This window comes from Drosophila sechellia, chromosome 2L (genome assembly GCF_004382195.2).
Source record: "Drosophila sechellia strain sech25 chromosome 2L, ASM438219v1, whole genome shotgun sequence".
In the NCBI taxonomy this organism is placed as follows: domain Eukaryota; kingdom Metazoa; phylum Arthropoda; class Insecta; order Diptera; family Drosophilidae; genus Drosophila; species Drosophila sechellia.
Genome location: NC_045949.1, coordinates 17339924 through 17365415, shown reverse-complemented (window position 1 = coordinate 17365415; position 25492 = coordinate 17339924). Strand labels below are relative to the sequence as shown.

General features: G+C 39.2%; 1 protein-coding gene across 7 annotated transcripts in view; it reads left to right on the top strand.

Annotated features, from left to right (window-relative positions):
- Positions 1-25492, top strand: part of LOC6614508 (neural-cadherin) — a 97230-nt gene that overhangs the window by 19667 nt on the left and 52071 nt on the right. For 3 of the 7 annotated variants that reach the window (XM_032727618.1, XM_032727615.1, XM_032727613.1), the window contains exons 3-11: positions 9911-10361; positions 10867-11083; positions 11317-12102; positions 12670-12903; positions 12962-13153; positions 16502-16692; positions 19519-19708; positions 21321-21503; positions 22685-22871. In XM_032727618.1, the coding sequence (XP_032583509.1) occupies positions 9911-10361; positions 10867-11083; positions 11317-12102; positions 12670-12903; positions 12962-13153; positions 16502-16692; positions 19519-19708; positions 21321-21503; positions 22685-22871 (2631 nt within the window). Of the gene's footprint in view, positions 1-9910; positions 10362-10866; positions 11084-11316; positions 12103-12669; positions 12904-12961; positions 13154-14304; positions 14317-15091; positions 15283-16501; positions 16693-19518; positions 19709-21320; positions 21504-22684; positions 22872-25492 lie in introns of all 7 variants that reach the window. The other 4 variants (XM_032727619.1, XM_032727616.1, XM_032727614.1 and 1 more) reach the window with 2 other exon arrangements.

Genomic DNA, 25492 nt, shown 5'->3' with positions numbered 1-25492 from the left:
GAAGTAAACAGAGACGACGGCTGCGAAAAGCACAAAAGTAAACAAGCCGAGTAAGCCGAAGCCTGGAAGCCAAGAATCCAGCCTCCGATAAAGCAAGATTTATATATGTACGAAGGCATATAGATACTTTATAGGAAAACTTGAGCACAAATGTTTGACAACGCCAAAAAATTTGCTGAGCTCTGACGTTATTGTTGTACAAGCGTGGGGGATTATTGACTCGGATTCATAAAATCTACTTTAAGCTCTGCCGATAGCCGGCTAAAGTTTGGCTTTCAATCTTCCCAGATTGGCTTAGTTTCATCACTTCTCAACTATTTCTATAAAATAGCGGCAGCGAATTTTCTCCTATGCATTAAAAATTATTGACTACCAGTGCCGCAAGTTAATAAAAAACTATTTGTGGCGAAAGTACTGAAGTAAAGTACGCGCTGGAAATGTATTTCAATATTGTATCTTAGCCCTGGGTCTTATTTAATTCATGTATTTTTCTGTGAATTTTGTTCCCAATTTGTTAGCACGGCAATTTCATACTTTTTTACCGAGTTTGCTCGAACTAACATCATTTGCCGGACTGCTGTACTTAGCCCTCGTTACGTTTGCAGAAAATGTTAAATTTTTTCGGAGAGGTATATGAGTTTCTGGATGCATTTGAAGCCTTATAGCCTTATAAACCTGAATTCATTTAAATTATAAATGATATTTCCAGCTACAGTTTCCATGCCTTAAGTTATGTTTTACTACATGCATGTATTTATTCTTAAATGCCAATATAATGTTATTTCTGGCTATCTGTAGAGTGTTTCTGTGTCCCAAATCTCGCCCAACATCGGTTCTGCTCTGGGTTTTGCTGAGTTGAGTCCGCACATCCGTGCGGCCAGTTCGCCGCAGTAATAATTCATGATACAAATTGCGTTTATTACAATATACCAAGCACGGCGCAATGGGAACACGGGAACCCGTAAGCACACGAGGCCGTAGTCCGGAGTCCACAGTTCGGAGACTTCATTCTGTGCGTGGCAGGCAACTCGATTTGCATTGCAAAAATGGGAAAAACGTGGTAACGTATATGGATGGGGGTGGTATATGGGTTGGGGGTCGTTGGAAATACACGAGTACAATTGGCCTGTGGCTTGACGGTTTCTTGCGGCAGTTATTTATCACAGTTGCCAGTCTGTGATTTGTGTTTTTGTGGGCGTTGTGAGCACACACGTCACGGTCCAATTAGCAGGACCAAGAGCGATGAAGTTGTTATCCGCAATAATAATCGCTAGCTCGCTGGTTGATGAAAAGTTAACGCACAAAATCTTCACACTTGAGTAGGCGATATCGTCGGTATCGGTTTTGGCGTGAACTGATCCGTGAAAATTTCACATGTCATTGAATTTGATTATGGCCAGTGAAAGCTTTAACTAAATTAGCCAAACGCATCGACATCGACGTCAGATGCCAGACTAAAATATGTATAAATATTTAACGCGCTTTTAAACACATGTTTTGGTCATCATCAAAGCCACACGCATTTGTCACATTATAATGATGCATAAAGCAACAAAGAATCACATTAATAAAAATTATTAATTTCTCATATGGTTGGGTAAAGCTCCTTTTTATCGCATGTTGCACAATTCGCGATGAACATTTTAAATAAAATAAAATTAAGGGACATATTAAATGAATTGAACACAATCCAGTACCTTTTATTACGGTATTTATGCAGACGTAGGCTTCTGAAAGTTTATACAGTTAAAAATCGCAAACTTTCACCGAGCTAAATCAATAAACACTTGCTTGCCCAAGCGAAATAAATAATTTTCCTCCCCGTTCACTTTTTGGTAGCGGAAATTGTGTGACTTAAATAAGAGCAGCGGGAAAACAACAGAGTTTTTCACTGTTCACCGCATTGGCTATTTGATGACAACGAAAAAAGAAAAACCAGAGACCATTTTTCGAGTGAGAAAAACACAAATCAAACAGCAGGTGTGCCAAAAACGGGACAGATTGGGGGAAAGTCCTGCGGATTGGCCGTGTTCAGTGGCCATTTTGTTTTCACATTGCAAATACAAATTGTTCGCGGAAAATCGTAGTCCTCTAAACTCCCCAACTGGGCAGCTGTTAAAAAAAATTCTTGGAAAAACACCAGAAATTCGTATTGAAAGTGGGGTAACAGTAGGAAAGTCCTTGCTCGCCATACCAATTTTTGTGTGTTCTCCTTATTTTTCCTTTTTTTCGGACCAATCACACTTTGCATAGGCAGCGTTGCGGTATTCACACCAGCGATCCTGCCCCCATTACCATGGTGCACCCATGCCCCTTAGTTAACCCCCATTTTGCCCGGCACTGTGTTTACTCATTAAAATGCAAAATGCTCGCGCTCGTAGAGGTGGTCCAACTGCCATTCATTTAACGCTCGACATTGTTGATACTCTGTGTGTGGTTTGGCTTGGATGAAAATCCAATGAAAAGAACATGTTTCCTGTGCGGCAAACACTTGCGAACTAATAGAGTTGTTGAGATTCAATTTGGCTATCATTGTAAGCTGGCAATAGACCATTACAGAACGGAATGGAAAAGGGATGCACTAAGTGTTGATTAGAGTCCCCATTTTTTTATTCTTATAATAATTATATTCTTATTTAAAATATTACAAAAAAATATATTATATAATATATTATAAAAATATATATAGTGAAAATATTTACTGTCAAAAATTATATTTTACTAATCCATTTACTGATGTTACACAGGGTGCTCTAGGCCATCCACTTGAAAGATCCCCTGTTTTTTTGGGGGGGTAATTTGGCCTGGCCTTTAATGACAACATGCCAGATGTTGTTGTGTGAGCTGGACACTTGCCAGCCCCACATCCCTTTATATGGGGGCCCTCTCAGTGCGAGAGTCTGTGTAAATTGATGTGCCATTGTGTGGTTGCAGTTTTATTGAATGGAAACTGCGTGTCAGTCCCCGGACAGCGGCAACGACAACAATTTACATAGCTTAATGCGCTGAAACATTTAAATATTTTTCGATATTTGCATTTAATTTGAGCAATTTCAATGTGGGCGTAACCGGCATAGATTTCCTTTCTATTCTCGTTTTTTGGTATGCCGCACATGCGAAACACAAATCAGTAGGATCCCGAATATATACATGCTAAGCTTTACGATTATGATTACGGTTTTCATAGCATACTTTTGTGCGCGCTCCTTATCTGAGAGTGCTTTCTCTTTTTGTGATTGTGTGTGTGGGGGCCACATTATTTCTTATGGCATCCCGCTTTAGCCGCTGCTTATTATTATTGGAAAGTAAGGCTCGTAAAAATGCATATTAAATGCGGTAATGGTTATGACCCAAACTATAATTTTTCCCGGGTTGAACTTTCCCTGCAGGGGTTATGGAAACGTGGGGAAAATCCTAATGAAGTGGCGTGGAGTTTTTGATTTATGCACCTCTGGGGACTGGCATGAATCAAATCAATGAAATTGAGGAAGAATATTTTGCATATTTCCTACACTCGGAGAATAGTCGAGTATTTGTATTGGGGATCACTAGAGTACAAAGAAATATAAAAGTATCCTATAAAATACTATTAGTAACAACGTCCAAAGCGTTTATTCAAAAGTTTAACCATATTTATACTGAATGCACTTAGACACCCCTATAAGTGTATTTAAAACTTCAGTGGAATTTAGCCTATAGAACGTATTTTAATGAATTTAGTAACGATATCAGTGGTTTCGATGTCCTATATAATTTCTATCTGTGCACCCCACATTATTTTATCGGAGATGCCCACAGTTCAGTGCATTTCTATGTCACTCAGTTGGCAGCCGACTGCCTCAAACCAAAGTGAAATTTATGTTGGTAACTTAAAGTCAACTGCTGCTCGGCTTGCTCATCAATCAAAAGCCAAAGTCCTGTGCTTAGCTAAGAGCATGCAAAAGGAGCAACGGAGGTGGGAAAAACTAATGTCTCGTGCCACTGCCAGAGGCCTTAAATGACTGACTGCCACCTGAGATGGGGAAAAACCTGCAACCTCCGATCCCAACCGCTACCAGACCCGCTCCACGCTTCCCGCTCCCCACCACCCCAATCTCCACCTGATTGGTATGCAGGGGGGCGTGACTTGACGCCTTTGGCTATCGGGGTGGGTAACATCATGGCTGAAATTGCAATCAAGGCAGCGCAGTTGGCGCAGCACAATCGCCATCAAACTCAATCAAGCTCACGACAGCCCCCGGATAACAACGGATTGGATGAAGCTCGTTCAGGAGAACAGGGGAACAGGAACACCCGGAACACCTAGAACCCGGTGATAAAGCTCGGCTAAACTGCGTCTACACTGGAGGCGAGGCGCCATCGGAAAATTTCATTAATTTTCGCTTAATGTCCGCCATGTGCGCAATTTCGCTTCATTTGCTCGGGCTTCAGAGTGTGTTTGTGTATGCAAAAGAGTTTCTGGGTGAAAAGAATGGTGAATAGTCAGGTGGAACAAAGGAGAAGTGCGGCTGAATCGCTATCTAGTTTGATTAGCTTTAAGCCAGCCTAATCGATGAAGATTTCCGAGAGGATTTGCCAGCGAGAAAAGATAATTGAAATTTTAAGTGAATTCTGCCAACGAATATAACTCATTTGGTGACTTATATAAGCTATGTTGTATATCCAAAGAATGTCTTTCCCTATAAAAGCGTCATATGCTTAGACATTCGTGTCCCTTAAGTCGTATATGGTGATACATATATGCGCCATAGGTCCAAGTTGATTACGAGCATTTTAATTGAGTCGTGGAGCTCATCGCTCGCCGTCTTTGCCAGTGCGTGCAAATTAATTTATTAATGTTGGTAATATTTTCTTGCCCATCCTTCTTTTTCGCTGAAATTGGCAATTAAAGTGTCTGCGATGGGTGGCGAAAAGCGAAGAGGGGCCATGTGTCTTCGCCTATGCTTGTCAAATGGTGTTTCGCCCCGTTTAATGTGTCAACATTGGACTGTGCATTTAAATTGCCAAGTTTATTTATCAGAAGCAGCGCGGGAAATATGACACCTGATAAAGTGCTGGTTTTTATGTTCGGTGGCAACAGAAGTCATAACATTATCTTTATCTGCAACTGCCAATTTGTTGCCTGCAACGAGGCACGGCAGATAAAGAGCCACAAGCGGGACCTCTTTTCCGTCCTCTTTTATTTTTCTTATTTTCTGCAGTCTTGCATATCTTTGCATTCGAAAGCAGGCAGTTTTCCCCCCGAGTTTTCATCCTCCAACCAACGCCAACGACAGGCAAACTCGTTGTCACACCTCAGATTCCTCGCAAGTTTCCGTTGCAGTGGCACACTCTTCGTTCCACCTGTCCAGGTGTTAACTCATTTGCGTGGCTGTTAAGTAACTCAATAGCGTCATCTCTAATTGAGGACTCCCCGCGGAGGCTGCATCTCATGGATGCACATGCCAGAAGTTGGGCTTCTTAGCTTGCAATTCGCAAAGACAAATTTGTAATGACTGCAATTGTCATTCATGGGGAAAAATCAGGTTTTTAAAGAACATTTTGTTAGTTATTTACTTTGTTTTCTTCTAAAGGAATACAATTTCAAACTTAACTATTCAATCCATCTCTGACTTTGTAACTACAATGAAATGTACTTAATATCTTCTCTCCCCTTTATTTTCCCCTGCCAGATAAGAGGTTATTTATCACAAACGATTTTTCAAAAAGAAACAAAACAAGAACATTTCGTTGTAGTTCATTATTTGGCAAAAGTTTTTCTTTTGATTCATTTCCTCAACTTCAACTTCTTTTCCATCAGTTGCAGTGGGTCCCAGAATCCCTTGAGCTTGCCCTAACTCTCAGATTCGATTATTTCCTCCACCGTCTCTGCTACTTTTCTCTAGTGCAATCATGGCCGAGCAGAAAAGAGAAACTTCAATCCGAATTAGCTTCAATCAATACGTATGTTCAATATTTGGCCATGGCTTTTTCTACATTCTTGCTGAAGACCCCCGGAATCCATTGTTAACAGCTTCATTAAGCCCATGGCAAAAGGATGGTCATAAAAAACATGAAGCTTTGGCCCTTGGTAAAGGGGAAATATTACAGCAGCCATAAAAATATTTCGGGGGAAAACTGCTGCTCAACATTGTGCTTGTATTTCCAGCACGTTCTTATCCACGACCGTTGACTCCATCGTGCCAAGTTTTGCCATTCAAACCGCAGCGGAAAATGAAGAAATTCATTTGGAACTCGCGTACCTGAGTCTTGGGCCAAAGAATAAAGTTTCGACTTCACTGCATTTTAATCAAACCGAGAGCCACGAACCGAGCCAAACTGAACCGCATTTTGACCCTCTTGATTATGTCGAACACGGTGGGGTGTAAATCGTTCTGCTTTCGGGTTTTGCGGGGGTGTCATAAAGGTGGGTCTGGGTTCCCTTACCAATGCCATAAAGGCTAAGTTGCCGTTAAATTGCGGTGAAAAATTGAGAGCATGTTGCAAGTGGTTGATACGTTGTTCTCTCTCGATGTTTTCATTATTGGTTGCGAAAAATTAATCAATAATAATTAATTATTATGCATTTATTTAATAATAATTCAAATCATGAATCATTAGCGTGTAGAATGCAATAACAACACATTGTTTGCCAAGGGACGTATCAAAAGTACTTCCACGAAACGTAAACTCTCAAATTATATTTGCATAGAGTAAAATGACGTTAATGCAGCACGTAGCACAAGTTTCACATGTCAATTTTCCTAACAAATTCAATTTTTATTCGCTCATCTCACAGATTCGTTTGCTTCCGCAGTGGAAAATGTGGTGGTGTCTTAGGGTGGCTAGGTGGTTAGGAGTGGATGGAACTTGGAAGATTCAAGCTGGCACCCACTTGAAGATGGCACCACCGAGGCTGAGCCACATCCCCTGAAAATCGTCTGAGCTGTGATGAGCAGCTGCCTTTGTGCCCCTTTCCCCTTGGCTTGGGCTCCTCGAGCTCCTCGTTTTTCGCTCAGTGCAGCTTCTCTCACTTTGGCCGCCTTCCACTTAATCCATTGAAACAATAAGCAGCTTTGTTTGTTCTATCCACGACGACAGTCTCGCACTTTTCTTCTGGACTTCTGTTTTTGTTGCTGCACTCCTCGAAAAGGGAAAGAGATGGAGTGACTAAGGCAGAAAGAGAGGAGTATAGTTGCCACCGCAGCAGTTTTCAGTTGTTAGAAACTTTAACCTCGTGGCACTTTTCCCATCTTTTTATTACCCTTCACAGAGTATAAGCAATACATTGAAAAATTTCATTCTTTAATCTAAATAAATCGCTCTGTTACATAATTGAATCCATTAGCTAACACAAAATAAAGACAGAAAATAAGACTATAAGCTAGCAAATTTGTATCAGTACAAGCTACTTAATTGTATGTAAGGGTAATGGAAATTCGTCTTTCAAAAGCTAGTTATCCTGTTATTCAGAATATGTTCTCCACCATTTTTGCCCGTTTAAGTGCAATGCAAACGGGAATGGAGACAAAGGCGGTACAAAATCTTTGCCGTCGTCTGCTTTTGGGTGTTTCATTTAGTGCTAACCCCTGACTGCCCCCCTTACCTACGCCCCTGTCTGTATGCATCCCAACCCCCTTTAATCGCATCTCCTTGGGATCCTGGCACTGCATCCCCCTGGCTAGCGCTTATGATGACAATGGCTATGGCTATGACTGCGAAGGGAGTACGTTGGGGTGGGGAGAACGCCATCCCTTGGCAGTGATTACGAGTATTATAGTAGCTGCATGGTTTTGACTCCTCAAGGATCTATCCCCAGTTCGCAGCGCGTGTGACAGTCACTTAATGTGCATGTGTGCGGGTATACTTATGGCATTTTTGATAAGAGAAGGCTACACACATATAGGTACTCGCATTGAGGAAGCGATGAAAGTGTTTTAGGGAAGTGCCAAGGAGTTTCATTAAATTGAAACGAATGTGCGCAGGCTAAGTGGCAAAGATGATGGCTCGTTATTACTACATGTTCCGGGTGTAAATTGTAGGATACTTCACTAAAAATGCCCTGAGCATAAAGCATGCTAGTACGCTATACTAAAGGGCAGATTATGATATGATTTGATTAAAAATGAGATGAAACCTTTAAACTTGAATATGTATGCAATATAAGTTATATCCTTAGTAAGGGTGGAATAATGAATGATTATTTAAAAAATCTTCACTATTAATGAATGTACGCAACGACAACAGTTCTTGAAAGTGCTTCAAAAAGTGACGATTTTCTTTACTTCCCCCGTGAAAACTTAATCACAAATCACATTTGTTCGTGCTCATTGCAGCGCCGAACATAATGAAAATCCATCTTGCTCTTGCTTCGCATTTTAATCCAGCCGCACATTCACATTCTATTGCCAAAGTACAAAAGGCATTTTCCCCGCTTTCCACCGACCATTTTCCAAGCCATCGTGTGCATTGTCGCCACGGAAATCCGCCATGTTGGCTGCTGCTCGTGCCTCATGAAGGAACCCAATGCACATTAGTACCGCTCACACACAGTCATAACAGTAAAACTCGCTTCGTATTATTTAAATTTCAAGTTATGTATGTGTGTGGAAAATGGCATTATTTTTTTGTGATTTTTTACCTGCTTTGGCACTAGCACAATAAGCCATAGAAAAGCGTTACAATGCCAAGCTGGCAGGAAAATAACAAAAGTTGGCAAGAATCAGAAAATAACTTTGCCAAGTTGTGCCCTCTCACTTTTCCACCCGGATCCGTTGAATTTTCCCTATGCGATGGGTAAAAAGTTTTTCATGCAATTTCTGTGCATCTGTTGAGCGAAAATGCTGTTTATTTCCAGCGTTTTCTTTTTTGGCCAACTCTTCGCCGCCTTGCGCTTTGCGTCTTTGTTTCAATTGCAATATTTGCTTACACGGGTTAAGGGTTAGCCTCTGCTACCTGTTTACAATTCACTTTGCTGCTCTTGAGAAATTACACATGCTTCACCCTTATTTTGGTTCACTTCTTTTTCGCTTCTATTCCTTTGTATTTCTTCTCGCTGCCACTTTTTATGTATCGCTTGAATTTGCTTGTGCTGTTTGAGGGGGCAGGTAAATCGTCTGCTTTATTTGCCCGCTACTTCAGCCGACCTTCCACCACCCACACTTTCCCCCCAATTGCGAAAAAAATACACACGCCTCTAATAAGCGTCCGTCTGCTTGGGGTTCCCTCGTTTACCGCTTCTTCTTTGTCCTAACCAAAAAAAAAAAGAAAATGGAAAAAAACAGGGAGGAGCCCAACAACATGATTGGAATTTTCCGGTGCAGACATTTTTTGCAAAGGTAATACAATGAAAAAAATTGCGTCCCTGCATTACTTCTTTGCTACCGTCCTTCTTGGCCTTTTTATTGATTTCTTTCAGCTTTAACCATTTCGTTGTGTGCATGTTTAGTGGAAATTAAAAGTTGAGGCATTTCGTTAGTCGAAGGAATTCAAATAGGTAACTTGTTAGATGGGAAAGCTTGCAAGAGAAATATAACTTGTTATATGTAAATGTTGGATAATAAATTACTCAACCAATGGACTACGTTTGTCAGTTAAGTAGTAGTTCTAGTGTCTGACATATTTCCTAAATTTAAATATAATAATCATTTCAACACTTTAGTCTTAAAGCGAAACCCGTGTGTGCCAGGCTTTGGCCTTGCCTTGAGACTGCTTTTCCGGCTGATTGCATTTCAATGGATCAACCGAAACCCGAGAGTCTTAAATTGCAAAAGGGGGCTTCCCCCTTACTTACTATCCATTAGTTGTAATAACAAAAGGCAAAAGTTTCGGCAACCGCCCGAAAAAGCCAAAACCCAAACAAACCAACAGAGAACACAAAAATTTCTCATGCTTCCCTTTCACAAATTTTCTATGTGTGTGTTTGTTTCAGCTGGCATCAAGTACACGGACAACCAGCGTGTGATAATCCTGGTGAAGGATGTGAACGACGAGCCCCCCTACTTCATCAACCGTCCACTGCCCATGCAGGCGGTGGTTCAGCTGAATGCACCACCCAACACTCCAGTGTTCACCCTCCAGGCCCGAGATCCCGATACGGATCACAATATCCACTACTTCATCGTTCGCGATCGGACCGGCGGACGTTTCGAAGTGGACGAGCGTTCTGGAGTTGTGCGGACACGGGGCACGGATCTCTTCCAACTGGATATGGAGTATGTGCTGTACGTGAAGGCCGAGGATCAGAACGGAAAGGTCGATGATCGCAGGTTCCAGAGTACTCCCGAGGAGCGACTTTCAATCGTGGGCGGCAAACGAGCACCCCAGTTCTATATGCCCAGCTATGAAGCCGAGATCCCGGAAAATCAGAAAAAGGACTCAGAGTAAGTCTAAACAAAGTGGGAAAGAATACTGTTGTACCCATAAAATGCTAATAGGAACACTATGAAAAATAACGATAAAACAATGCTAAATTGTGCTCGAAAATCATTTAAATTTTAACCATTTGGACTGGAATGATTTAAATGATACCACATATATTAGAAAATACATGTAAATTAAGGAACCAAAAGAGAGCAAGCTGTTTCGTTGGAATTTTTGGCAAGTGCATGCAAATTTCCTGGTGATGCCAATAAAAGTTATGCATAACAATGTGAACTAGACGGCGGCCATGTGTGAGTGTGTGTGTAGCACCTGATCTGTGTATGTGGGCTTGTGCTCATTGAAATTCCGCTGGGAAAACAACTGTCAAAAGGCAGTGGTGCGAGTGACAAGCACACACACACATACACACATACGGAGCTTGAAGTGGTCTGTGGATGGACATAAAATATGCAAGCAAATTTAAAATTTCCCTTTGCTAACTTTTTCGTATCCGTATCCTTTCAGCATCATTTCGATTAAGGCCAAGTCGTTCGCAGACCGCGAAATTCGCTATACTTTGAAGGCCCAGGGCCAAGGAGCCGGCACCTTTAACATCGGACCCACTTCGGGCATTGTCAAGTTGGCCAAGGAGTTGGACTTTGAGGATCTGCGACAGCCGCACGTGTACTCGCTGATTGTGACAGCCACCGAGGATTCGGGAGGATTTTCCACCTCCGTCGATGTGAGTAAATGGCATATCCTTTTCGAGGGGTTTAGTCGCAGAAAAGGTTGAAAAGAAAAGCTTTATCATACATATCTCCTTTTGAAGGAGCTTGATGTTTGCCTTAATAAAAATTATAAACATAGTTATAAAATTTAATGTCTTGAGCCGGAGATATAAAAAGCAAAAAAAATCTTTTAAGTAGCAAAAGCTTTAATTATAAAAATCAAAATCTAACTTACATTATTTTTCAGCTCACCATTCGCGTTACGGATGTGAACGATAATGCGCCGAAGTTCGAGCTGCCGGACTACCAAGCCCACAATGTGGATGAGGACATTCCATTGGGAACAAGCATACTTCGCGTTAAAGCCATGGACTCCGATTCTGGATCGAATGCGGAAATCGAATATCTAGTATCCGATGATCATTTCGCCGTGGACTCCAACGGAATCATCGTGAACAACAAGCAACTGGATGCGGACAACAACAATGCCTATTATGAGTTCATAGTGACTGCCAAGGACAAGGGGGAACCGCCCAAATCGGGAGTGGCTACAGTTCGAGTTTACACCAAAAACAAGAACGATGAGGAGCCCAAGTTCTCCCAGCAAGTGTATACCCCCAATGTGGATGAGAATGCAGGGCCCAACACTTTGGTTACCACTGTGGTAGCCTCCGACAAGGATGGTGATAACGTGCGTTTTGGATTCGTGGGCGGCGGCACTTCATCGGGTCAGTTTGTCATCGAGGACATAACCGGTGTGATCCGACTGCACAATAAGGCCATATCCCTGGACAAGGACAAGTACGAGCTGAACGTCACCGCCATGGACGATGGATCTTGTTGCGTGAATGGAGACCAAACTATCCACACCTCAACTGCCGTGGTCGTGGTATTCATCACCGACGTCAACGATAATAAGCCAGTGTTCAAGGACTGCAGTACCTATTATCCGAAAGTCGAGGAAGGAGCTCCTAATGGAAGTCCTGTCATTAAGGTTGTGGCCACCGACGAGGATAAGGGTGTGAATGGACAGGTAAATAATATAATGCCCGCATTGTTTTCTATAAAATAAAATATTTTGTTGTATGACGACATCAAGAATAAGACAACACAAGAATGCATTGAAGTATTTCACTATGTGTATGTACACCATTTTCAAAATATTTCATACAACAAAACCCTCAGGTGATATTAACAGCTTTTAATATCGATTAAGCACTGGAAAACTTCCATTCATTTTCGGATTAACTATTTTAGATGCATATACTATATACTTGTAATAGCAATCCCCACTTTAATACCTCTTTTGATTTTCCTTTCCCTAATTACATTCCCCTTTCGGTCACCAAACCTGATTAATTATACGTTATTTGTGTTTTGAGGCCAACGCAAACATGATTACCCACACCTAATTGAATTACCTGCATGTGTGTGGAAGCGATAGGGTGATTTCATGACGAGATTTGGCCATAATTTTCTTTTCGTGCCTGCCAAGTTCAATGCACTGCTTAGTGCATGTCGTGTGTGGAGGTCGAGTGCCTCGGCAGCTCTAATAGTAATTTGTGTCAATCACTAAACCATTTTGCATGTTTTTCGACAGGTGAAATACTCAATTGTTCAGCAGCCAAATCAGAAAGGCACAAAGTTCACGGTGGACGAGGAGACCGGCGAGGTGTCCACCAACAAGGTATTCGATCGCGAGGGAGATGATGGCAAGTTCGTATCCGTCACAGTTAAGGCCACCGATCAGGGTGATCCCAGTCTGGAGGGTGTCTGCTCCTTTACCGTGGAAATCACAGATGTAAACGATAATCCTCCACTGTTCGATCGACAGGTGAGTCATTAAAAAACTATTAGTCTAAAAATGTATTACAAATGCACTGATTTTTTAGAAATACGTGGAAAATGTAAAGCAGGATGCCAGCATTGGCACGAACATCCTCCGTGTCTCTGCCTCCGATGAAGATGCCGATAACAATGGAGCTATAGTGTACAGCCTGACTGCCCCCTTCAATCCCAACGATCTGGAATACTTTGAGATTCAGGCTGAGTCCGGTTGGATTGTACTCAAGAAGCCGCTTGACGTAAGTGTTTGCTTTTCATTTAGCCTTTAAATTTATAAATCGATTACCCCAATTATGAGTTTGCCATATCCCTACTAACCAAGTCTTATTATTTAAATTTAAAGTTCTTATTGTCAAAAATGAAACTTTTTGTTTTACTAACTAATTCAATGACAGATGCTTAGCATCAACCAAGTTCAGTCAGCTGCAGCGGCTTGTACCTATATCTGTATATCTTATCTTTTTGCTTTTGATTTATTTTCAAACTGCACCTTTCTTTTAATTTGTATTTCAATAACTTACAAGACCGCAAAAAGTCGTAGGTGCAATAGAGCCTGATATGCAACGATGCAAGTTTTTTGCCACATCGATTGAGATCTGCGTTTATAAAAATAAAATACAAAAATATTTTTAGTTTATTCAAATTGTTTTGTTTAGTTTATAGTGCGTAAAATTGGCGAAAAATATAAGATTACCGAGTGCAGATAATGCCAAAGAGCGAATTGATTTTTAACATTTTTTGAAACAAATCAAAACTAACACAAAACAAGAAAAAAACCTAAAAAAGAGAAGTTGGTATGAAAATGCTTATAACAGTTCAGCTATTTTTGGTGACAGGGTTATAGGTTTAAGAGAAATGTATATAATAAAAGCGCATACCCCAAAACGATCACGAATATTTTTGAGCATCGTTGGAACCTATTTTAATGGTTCTATCCATTAAATATTTTGAATTTAGTTGAACTTTCAAAACAGCATAATTTTGTATTGCCTCTTTTTATTTTATACCCAAATATCTTCCCAACAAATCCCAAAGCAAAATAAAAAAACTTTTTGTCGAGACTATGCAATTTTTTGAACGTCTCTTGCTGACAGCTTAAGTATTTATGCTATAGCTCTTATTTTTTGAAACCAATGTTTAAATGGATTTTTGAAAAACATTTAGTTTTGCATGCCCATGCGAAATGTGGCCGAATTTGTAAAGGATTATGATAGGAAACATTTACTTTTATATTCTTATTTTAAATGCACTTTACATTTTTAATTTGAATTTTTATTTGTTAACTAACCATTTGAGAGGGAATACGATTTAGGCATTTTAATAGTTTATATTTTAATTTATCTTTACATATCCAATATAATGGTACTGAAAAAATATATCAACAATTTAGGGTTGTTATCCAGTAAGTAAATGAAATTACTGTTACTGTGCTAACCCCTTAAAGCAGTTAAAAAACCAAAACTGTAAGCTAACATAAAAAATCCAAACTAACTTCAGGAACAGGTTGCATTGTATTAAATGTAAATAATTCTGAATTTTAGGACTCATTTCATCGTAGGGTAACTCAGAATAAATCAAAAAATAGTCTCGTCAAAAGAATCCACCCATTTATCTGAACCGATCCACCGAACCCGTTGAAACGATATTATTACCTATAATCGTATCCTTTCCCATCCCAAATGTTACAAAACTCGAAAATATATTTGTTTATATCTTTTGTTATGTTTGTCTTATACTTATAAAATTATTGGATTTTATTTAAACATTTGAAGGTGTCAAAGAAATCCTTCAGTTTTGAAGTCATTCATTGCTCTCTAAAATTATAAAGTAAAAGTATTTGGATTTATTATTCCACAATAAGCAGTAAATATTTTGAACCTTATAAGTACAAGCTCCAATATATTAATATAAAAGGGTTTTATTGGCTAAACCGGAACCTTCAAACCTAAGAGTTTCTGTAACACCTTCGATTTAAACAACGATGCCATCAAATAAGTAATCGTAACGTAAACTCAGTACACAAACCAAAACGTAACCAATGCTAACACTCTGGGTTCGGTTCTCGACTACTCCTTGCAATGTTAACTCCCGTTGTGCTGTTGACGCTAACATTTTCGCCCTAACTGTTCTGTACTGCTTCAATCAAAATTCACCCACTCAATCAAATCATTCAACAGCGTGACCGTTATCGATTGAGGGTTAGTGCCTCCGATAAGGGCACTCCCGCCTCGGCAGCCGATGTCGATGTTGAGTTAGATGTCGTCGATCGGAATAATAAGCCACCCATTTGGGATAAGAGCATTTACGGGCCGATTCACATACGCGAGAATGTCACTGTGGGTACGGTTGTAACATCGGTTAAGGCAAGGTTTGTATAGCCAATGAGAACTCACAACCTAACATTAAAACTAAAACTAAACCTAACTTGCGAGTCTAAAAGCTGTCGGTCTCCTTTAACATAGTATAGATAAAATTTTTTTGTACCAGCGGAATAACAATCGGCTAACCTAAATCTAGCATTAAGCTTTCAAGTATTTTGAACATACGGTCTATTCACTGTTACGTGAGCTTTGGAATGCAAATCCTTGTTTTTGGCATATCGTAAAGCTCTCACCGAATACAGCAACCAAAAGTCCTGACCAATCTGTGAAACCGAATCGAAAATGGAAGTGGAAAAATTCAAAATCCTTCAATCTTTTGTTGCTGGTGTGTATTTGATTTTGAATAGAGCAATCTGTTTTTTAAATGTGGTTTCTCCTCAGAATCTTTTTGGATTTTGCCGGGTCTTATTTCTTTCTCTATACTAAACAAAACACATCACCCATTGGATCTGTGATTTTCCTAAAAAGACTCAAAACCCCTACATGAATTAATGCCTGGAATTGTGAGAATCGTAATGAAATTTTTGGTGTTGGTTTTCATTTGAAAAATACGCTGCTTAGACATGCGCCCTATAACATAAGCAAAACAAGGTTGCAGTTTAGTCGTAAGCTAGTGGAGAAAGGTAACTACACAAAGTGTTCAAAAATGTTAAAAAGCAATAGTCGAAATCGAAAAGAATAATAACCGCAGCAAACTGTGTAAAGTATGCTATGAAAATTGTACTTATTAAATGCACAAAACCCAATATTAGTTTCTTATATTAAATATTTAGTTGACAATTTCATTTTAAAGCTATAAATATTCATTTAAATAACTAAACATTTTTTTGAAGGCTAGGGTCGAGACTTACAAAATATTTTGCACTGCATTTGAAATAATTTTTATTAAGGCCGTGAACTTAAAATGTTTTCCTTTCCCGTTTTTCGATTAATTTATAACTTATTTAATTGCGGTGTTGGTTTACAATTTATTTTTGAGTTTTAACCAAAAGTCTACTATTATAACTACATCTTTTTTAGAACTTCTTTACATAAAATGTTCCAACTATATTATATCATTTTGTTTTTTGCCTTTTTCCTGAACAAATGTCGTATTTACCAACCAATATCGACGCGACTGTCATTTTTGCATCGCCTTGCTTGATTTTGATAACAAACCCAAACGATTTTTGATAATATTGATCGTGAAATGTATATAAAATACAGCGCGAGACATACAAGTTAGAGGCCATGGCCCAAGACAAGGGCTATCCGCCATTATCGCGTACTGTCGAAGTACAAATCGATGTGGTCGATCGTGCAAATAATCCGCCCGTCTGGGATCATACTGTCTATGGGCCAATTTATGTCAAGGAAAATATGCCCGTTGGCGGCAAAGTCGTCTCGATCAAAGCCAGGTCTGTTCATTTTTCGTGCAAAAAAGTTTATCTTAAAAAAAAAAATTAAATCAAAATACATTCTATTTTGCTTAGTTGAATTTTAAGAACTGCATATTTTTCTTACCATGATTGTCATATATTATTGGTTATTGGTGTCATGTCTTGCAATAATTTCTGTGTGTTCTGAATGTTTGCTATAGATGTTAATTAGCTATTGAATTGACCTTAAGAAAGTGTTTTTGAATAACTAAACTCATTAACGCCTTCTCCTAGTCTATAGTTATTTTATGTGGTCGTCCAACTAGTTTCCCCTCCCAAATATCATCTCTTCCCATAGAGCCCCATCATTTATATAAAGCACTCAAACTGCACCAGTGAAATATACACCCAATATATGCCAAAACTGCACAAGTCACACATGTATATTAAAAAGCACATTTATTTTTTTAAATTATATATAAACAATTTTTTAAAAAGAAATAATTTCTATTACGCTAAAAATGTAGTAAGAAGCAGGTATATTAATCCCCCAAAAAATAAAAATACTGTCTAAAATATGGCACTGCACTTATAATTTTGGAAAAGTTTTCTAAGTCATAGACAGCTTTCACCGAAAATACCCAATTTCATATTTTTCAAAGGGTAATCTTGGTTTAGGACTTAAGAGAAAAAGCATCAACGTTTTGTAAAAAACATAGAAACATTTTCTAATGTTTTTATATACATAATTTGTATGAAACCTTTACCTAAAAAAATCTGGTTCTGGGTTTGAAACTTTTAATCCTTTGCTCTGTGAAAAAATGAGACTTTTTTCTTCTTGACCAGATGAAAGTGCTGCATAAACTTCGAATGGCACACAAGTCGGCTTTGTCGCCAACCTTTGCCGCATGATGAGCTGGGTCAGTTTCAATTACCTGCCACTTAGTGGAAGCCGGGGGCAAAAAATAAAATACACAAGTCGCCTGCTGAAGAGTAAAATGAGGTTGTGAAAAAATGGAAAGTTTATTTTAAACAAAGTTTTGTTTTTTATAATTGCAATTAAAAAACTTCAAGCAGCGGACTTTAATGACTTTTGACCCCCGCGACACTACTTTTCTGCTTTGCATCTCCGCGGGCACCGTTTTATCTTCGTGGCAAACCAGCCACATGGCACTGGCATTTTAATTATGCGTCAGTCCGAGTCAGTTTTTTTATTATCCAATCCCATTTTTTACCATGCACTTTTCCGTCTATCTTGCCGCACTGAAAGCAAATGCACTTAAGCCGAAAGGACACGTTAAAAATATAAACAAATAAAAACAAACGTAAATAAAGTATAGTACAGTAAAGTGAAAACACTGCACATACGCACCTGCACACACCTGAGCCTGATTCTGAATCTGTATCCGTATCTGCTGTTTAGCGTTAGTTTAGTGCCCTTAAGTACACCTCCTTTCTGTTCGCAGCGCAATATTAAGGAAATTACAATCTATTAAACGTGCTTGGGTTCTGCTTTCTGTTTTCTGTTCTCGCCTCTGTTCTTTATGTGTTTAAATTTCGAATAAAAAGCATTCTCATCCTGAGTTTTCTTCTTCGCAATTATCTGGTCATGTCCCAGCACAGAAATTTGTTAACAATATGTATATATACATTGGGCCCCATTAGGATAGGGTTTAAGTGTTTGGGGGAGGGCGGGTTGAAGGACTCCCCAGTGTGCGGGTATATCATCATAATTGTGTTTGCTCTTGGGCGCCGCGAGTCCTTAAGGGCTCGAGGAACAAACGCAACAAGGTCGAGGGCATAAGACACATATATATCTATAGAGATCTCTTAGATAGAAATGTTGATTATAATCCCATTATTTAACGTACTTCTTTTAAGCCAATAGCAACTAGTTTAGGCTTTAAGCAAACTGCAAACAAACTACAACATTTACGTTATGTGCTCAGTGTACAGAAGCAAATAAGTACATCAAACACTTTATTTTGGGTTTACCAACACAATCAATGAAATTAAAATCGATTCACACCATCCAATCACAGAACAACTACAAAACATAACGAAACCTCGAAGAAAATTTCATGCAATCCACAAACTTCCCAACCATTTTCCCACCCACCATTTCGCCATGAATTTTTTTGTTCGCAACAATAATTTTTGTGTCGTTTTTTTGTCCTTGGCAACATTTTGCGCAGTCCTGACAGTTTTCATTTATTCTTAAGACCCGCTCTTAAGGCTTTTTCCTGTCATCTGCAAATGTTGTCCATGTTCAAATGAAATATATATATTTTTCATATACCCATTGCGTATATACTTTGCTCTTTTTTGCGCCTAATTTGATTTTCATTATCAAATGCCGAACCCATTCCCAAAACAGTCAAATGGCAATTAGACTTTTTGAGGCCATTTGCTTAAGATTCGGTTCGTTTTTTCGGTTTTCACATTATCAACCGCACAAAAGACGCTTCAAGAAATTTTGTTGTGTACGATTTTTTAAAGCACACAACGCAAATTTTTACTGCACATAGTTAAGAGCAAAAGTTCCATTCATGCGTCATCTTTTTGTATTTTGCAATGTCGCATGTGCCTCAAACAGCGGCAAATTTTTGAGTGTGTGAATGTATGAATGTATTTTTGAGAGCAAGAAAAAGGAGGGTATTTTCTTGATACCATGCCCTTCTCTTTCTCTTTCAACATTTAACCAATTGATTTTTGATAAACTTACTATATATTAACAATTTAATTTGTAGTATAAACATAATTTCATGTAGCAAGTATCTAACAACGTACTTACGATATTGTCAATGCCCTTTTTACTAATGCAACAATCCCTTTACACTTGATCCTTGGCCTAAACGTCTGCAGTTCGGGTATCGAAGGCAACCCCACAGTTTTTTATCGACTGATGCCCGGGTCAACGGCTCAAACGAACAAGTTTCACACGTTTTACTTGCAACAAAGACCGGACAATGGCGACACTTGGGCCGATATAAAAGTAAATCATCCGCTGGACTACGAGAGTATCAAGGAATACAATTTAACCATACGTGTTGAGGTAAGTTTGTCCACATGCAAAATTTGCAAAAAGAAACAGAAACCCCAAGGAAATTCAATTTAAACTTAGCAAATGTTTGTACAATTTTCAGTCGAAAGGCAGGCAGTCGAAAGTTTTCGAGTCGGTCTTAGGCCCAATTAGACATGTATTTGACTTTTGTATTTGAGAATGACTTCCAAATACGTTTGTAATTATTTGATTTGAAAAGTTTTAATTACTTGCGCGAATTTCCTTGCCGGAAAATGCAAATGCGAGCTCCGGTTCGTTTCGAATTCATTAGAAACTAACTGATTGAGTGACGGGGTGGCGGTCCGACGAACTGACTGACTGACTAAATGGCAGTTCGCGGCTCAACGGTAATCAAGTGCATTCCCAATCAATGTCAAGTTTCAGCATTTCCTCATTAGTTTGGCCATTCATCGAAGGACCAACTGTGTGCCAGACTAAACAAACCGCCTGCTGAAATATTAATGGGAATTCCGCTGGTAACCGCAGCCTAATGAAATGTTATAAAAATGCAATTGCAAAGGGCATTTGCACCGTTTTGCACTCGATGTGCAGGTAATTAAATATCACAGGGCTTCAGCTTCATTGCCTGCAAATGTCCCACTAAAAGCTAATGGTCCCGATGGGCAGGAATACGAGTTTCTAAATGAATTTCAAAAATAGTTTGCGGTTTCGAGGAAGCCATGAATGTACATATTTCCGCATATTAGTTTGACAATATATTCGTATTAATTTTTAATTCACGTTCTATCGTGATTGCGGTTGGGTAATATCAAATATATTTTTTGTTTATCCTGCGGTTGGTGCTAAAACTCTTTAATAATGTAAAATCGCAATTATGCTTATATTAAACTGCTAAACTATATTTAGCGGGAAATAATTAAATATAACAAATATATAGATTCCGGTCTTAAAGATTTTCTTGCAACTTGCAAAAGCTCTGCCACCAAGACCCAAACTTGGTCAATAACAAGTCTAATTACTGCTCGTGTTTACCCAAGAAAATGGAATAAACGCAAAATAAATAATTCATATCGGCACTCCGCTCCATCAGGATCCCCACTGCTGTCCACATTAGTGTAAACATGTGTTTGCACATATGTACGTATATATATCGATTTCATATGCATTGATTAATAACGTAATGCCGGAATCTGAATGGCAAATATTGCGCAAATAGACGTCATAAGCAGGAATGTTAGCTGGCCAATCGGCAATCTGGCCATAAAACAACTAATAAATGACAAGTTGCCAGTTCGATTTCTTCAATTGATTGATGGCAAGTGTGTAATCAATCATCTGACAAAGGGTAAAGCCGACAAATCGCATAGATAGCCTTCAACACAAATAACAGTTTCAACTTGTAAATTATTTTTTTCCACAACCCTGAAGAATTTTAACCATTTTTAATCAGCCGAGTTAAAGTGCAAATTAAAACAAAAATATTTTGTCAAAAGCAAAAGCGAGCAGCAAAACTCATTAAGCAGACTTTATTGCTTAATTAAAAAACAAACACTCAACCGATCGGCAAAAAAGTTATGAAAAATCAAATATATACCCTTTTTAAATTGGTTTTCCCACTTCTCACCCCCACTTCTCTTTACAGAACAACGGGGCCCAACAATTGGCTTCGGAAGCGACCGTGTACATAATGCTCGAGGATGTTAATGATGAAATACCTTTATTCACCGAACGCGAACAGGAAACGGTACTCGAGGGCGAACCGATTGGCACCAAAGTGACACAAGTGAACGCCATCGACAAGGATGGCACATTCCCAAATAATCAGGTGAGCAGCAGAACCATTTCACAGGGGGTGGTCGAAATGAAGGGAAATCGGGTCAAATCGGCGGAAATGCCCGACGATTGCGATAGCAAATTAAAGGGAACGATAAAAAGGAACGAAATGGCTGGCGGAAAAATCCAGATAAAAAGTGTATGAGATACGATTACGGAGTCTTTAACAGAAGATTGTTTTAATCAGACTGGCTATACGGAAACTCACCAGTAGAGTGTAACCCTTAAGAGCATATAATATTAAAATTTTACAATAAGTTAAATGCAATGTATAGCACAGAAATGCAATCAACTGCATTCAGCTTTAACCTTGAATTTCAAGAAGCTTGATTTATAATTTTAAATTTGTTAATTCCACAAAATCAGCACCCTTTCAAGCGCCTTTATCTAGAAATTCCCTCAAAGAAGCCTTCATAAATCCCTTTAAATTGCCATTTCCAGCGTCGTCTTCATGTTTCACTCACCCACCTAGAGTTCTTTAGTACCCCCCTTTATTTGTCCCACCCTGCTGTTACGGACCCTTTTACGCCTTTGTAATTGTTTTTTGCTTCCCGCTGACCACGTCCTTCGTCCATTTGGCCATCAGCTGGCAGCTGGCTAATAAATGTCAAAGAGTTAACATTTTTGCACGCATTCCAAGTGTGTGCTAAGCCCTTGGTGAAAATCCAGGACTAAGGAGGGCGTTGTGAAAAAACTAATGCAAAATGCAGAACGCGGACAACCGCAGGGTGATTTCTTTTTGTGATGAAAGGGTGGTGGAGATGGGTGGGCTCTTTCAGACAGAGCCCTCAAGCCCCTTTTGCGATTATAATAATATGGCACTTTGGCGCTGGCCATTCTTTGTTTTTTATTTTAGTCTTCAGCCAGCCACAATTTGTGTCCTCAAGCCAAGTAATTTGCATGTACGCGCGAAATGTCCGCACTAATTAGCGTTTTCATTTATAGCACGCTTTTCCCCCAAAACGGTCTCGGGATTTGATTATCATTATCGTTTCTCTTTAAAGTCCGAAGCAGTAATTATATTCTCTCACTTCCCCACTTTGGCCACCCGAATTAAATTCCTAATTTGCCTTCTTTTGATGTTATGCGTGTTGCTATCAAATCCTTGTTTTAATTAGCCTGAGTATCGAGCAGAAACAAACCAGATTCCCCATGTGCTTTTCGCCCTTTCAGGTCTACTACTACATTGTGGATTCGCCACGAAACGAGGGCAAGGAATTCTTCGAAATCAACCTGCAAAGTGGGGAAATCTTCACGAAAACCGTATTCGACAGGGAGAAGAAAGGCGCCTATGCCCTGGAAGTGGAGGCTCGGGATGGAGCCCCCTCTGCTCGACCCAACAGCAATGGACCCAATTCAGGTGAGCAATACAAACTAAACATTTTCTCAGCTATTTTTAATATCGGAAAACCGAAGAATATTCAAGATGCGGTTACTTTTAACAGTCACTGTAAGCTACTACAAATTATTTATCAAAATTTGCTTTTTGTATAACTCTTTCGAAGCTAATGATATATTAAATTACAAAAACTTTAAACAAACTCAGCTAACATCGAATTTTATGTCACAAGAGACAGAATCGCTACTTAGATACAAACAAGCCTTGAACATTCGAAACGAAGTCCAATTCAGTATCTTTTTTGAAACTTAATATTTATGCAAAGTGGCTAACTTTTATCGCCCCAAGATTGCAAAACGCATAATGTAGTTTAGAAACAAATTGTTGAGTTCTTGAGTGTCATCCAAATTCGCTACAAATGGCAGCAAATAAATTTGACTCAAAATTCCCCAAAAACCAGAAGCGAATTCGCTTTGCAAATATTTACTAGCCTGTTTGTGTGAGTGAGTAAATACGCCAGTATGGGTGGTCCTGTGTCATTGTGACTGTGTGCGTGGGCGAGTGTGTTTAGTCGAGTGCATTTGGGGCATTTTATGTATGCGGAATGTTGGCCAGGCATTTGCCACATTTGGCGTGGCGGACATCAAAAACGTTTTCGTCAGCCGGGCGTCCTGAGTTTGAATGGTTAAGCTGGTTGGAAAAATATTTGACGTAGGTGCGGATTGTTGACGGGACGAGAACAGAGACCAGGATGTCAGGGGAATCGAATCGTGAAAGCATTAGATGCGATTTAAAGAATTACTTTGCTGGAAAACAGATAACAGCGTGGGAAACGGTATGTGAATAGCTTAATTGCAAATAAATCGACCTGGATGATGTTATTGAAGTACCAAGTATTTATTCATTGACTACGTTTGACAAATACCTTTAAATCTGGCCTTGTCAGATGCAAAAATGCCCACAGAAATACCAATACAAAGTTGTCAAAATTCCACATCAAAAATAAACGCATTTTGTCTCTTCATGAAATGAACAATTAAGCGCTTGTCAAACATGTAATTTTCCAAATTTGATTTGCAACTTGTGGATTGTACCAGTGGTTTCTTTTTCTCATTTGTTACACATTTCAATGGCTAAGCCTTGGCAGCATTGTTATTTGCTGTTCATTAAAAATTGCCCCTGAAATGGCAATCAATTTCTCCGCACCCACATCCTCATGGCCATCACGGTTTTTATATTTTGCCGTATTTTTTGTTGTGCTGCGGCGGTCTGTGAAAATGCTTTTCAATTGTTTAATACGTCCCTAAGCCGTGCATAAGCTCGTGGTAAATGGAAACGGCGAAAAAATAGACTCGCTTGCGGGCCACATTGAAAGTGATGTGCAATCAACATGAGCGCGAAGGAAAACAGGGGCTTTTGGTCATGAAAACGAAAATTAAAAAGTTTCCTTGCCTGTTCCGAGAAGTGAAAGCGGCACAGATATATACGTAAATTACCACAGTTGCTTACAAATATTGATATTCATGTTGAGCGAAAAAGTTGCGGCAAGGTTTTTGGGGTTTTCAGGAGGCTGGGCGCTTTCCCGGTGGTGGCTCATTTTTGGGGCCAGGCTCTGGCAACAGCTTGTGGTTTTGCAATTTCCCTAGCCAAAACAAACAGGCTTCGCTGGCTGGGATCTTGTTTAGAGAAAAGGCAATAAACTATTGTTAAAAGCCTGTACCCTGCGATGATTTGTTTTCCGTTTCTATTTTTTTTTTTGTTTTCCACATCGGTTTCGTTTTCATTTTCTGCTGATGCAATGCAAAAATTTTCGGCCTTTATTTATTGTTTTTAATTGATGTTGCCATATTTGTTGTTACGTGGCATCGCCAACAAATATATATTATTTTTTATTGTGGGTGGTATATAAAATTTTATTTTGGCTAGCAGCGAATGCTGAAACTGTAAATCTGTGGCATGTTTTTGCCAGAGTATCTTCTTTGCTCGTATTTACATATGAAATTGAGTAAGTTTCAGGCATCACTGGTTGCGTTTCATTCATAGCATTGAATTGACCCGGAAAGCTAGAAAAAAATCAAAGGTAGAGGAGTTGGTTTTACAGTCGAATAAATGTATTTGTTCCACTATCACTTTCAAAAAATAAATTTTTAAGCTAAAATGTCAATAAATGTGACCATTGATTAAATGAAAACTTTTAAGAGCTTAAAACTAAACAAGAAAACTATATATTTCTGGATGATTGAGGATTGATGTATTCCTTCGTACCTCCATTGGTGTCTGAGGATATCCTTTGCATAGCTGTGGCTTTTGTTCAATTTGCCTGTCACTCTTGGCGCTTCACATTGGTTTTGCTGAGAATATTCCCTTTTTGTATTATGGTTTGTTGATATTTGCATTTGGTTCTTCCTTTCGCATTTATTGTGCATTGAAGTTTCTGGGGTGCTTTGACTGCATTTGTGTGCAATTTCGTTTTCCACGATGGCGGAGTTTTCCACCCCGCCTATTGTGCTATTTCCCAGGATTCCGTTTTGCATTAGTGCCGGGCAACTCATTTTATTTGGCCTTTGTTATTGCTTGGCTTTGAGCAGTGCTCCTTTTATCCTGCCTGCGACCTTGTGACCCATTTAAATGCCAACAATTTT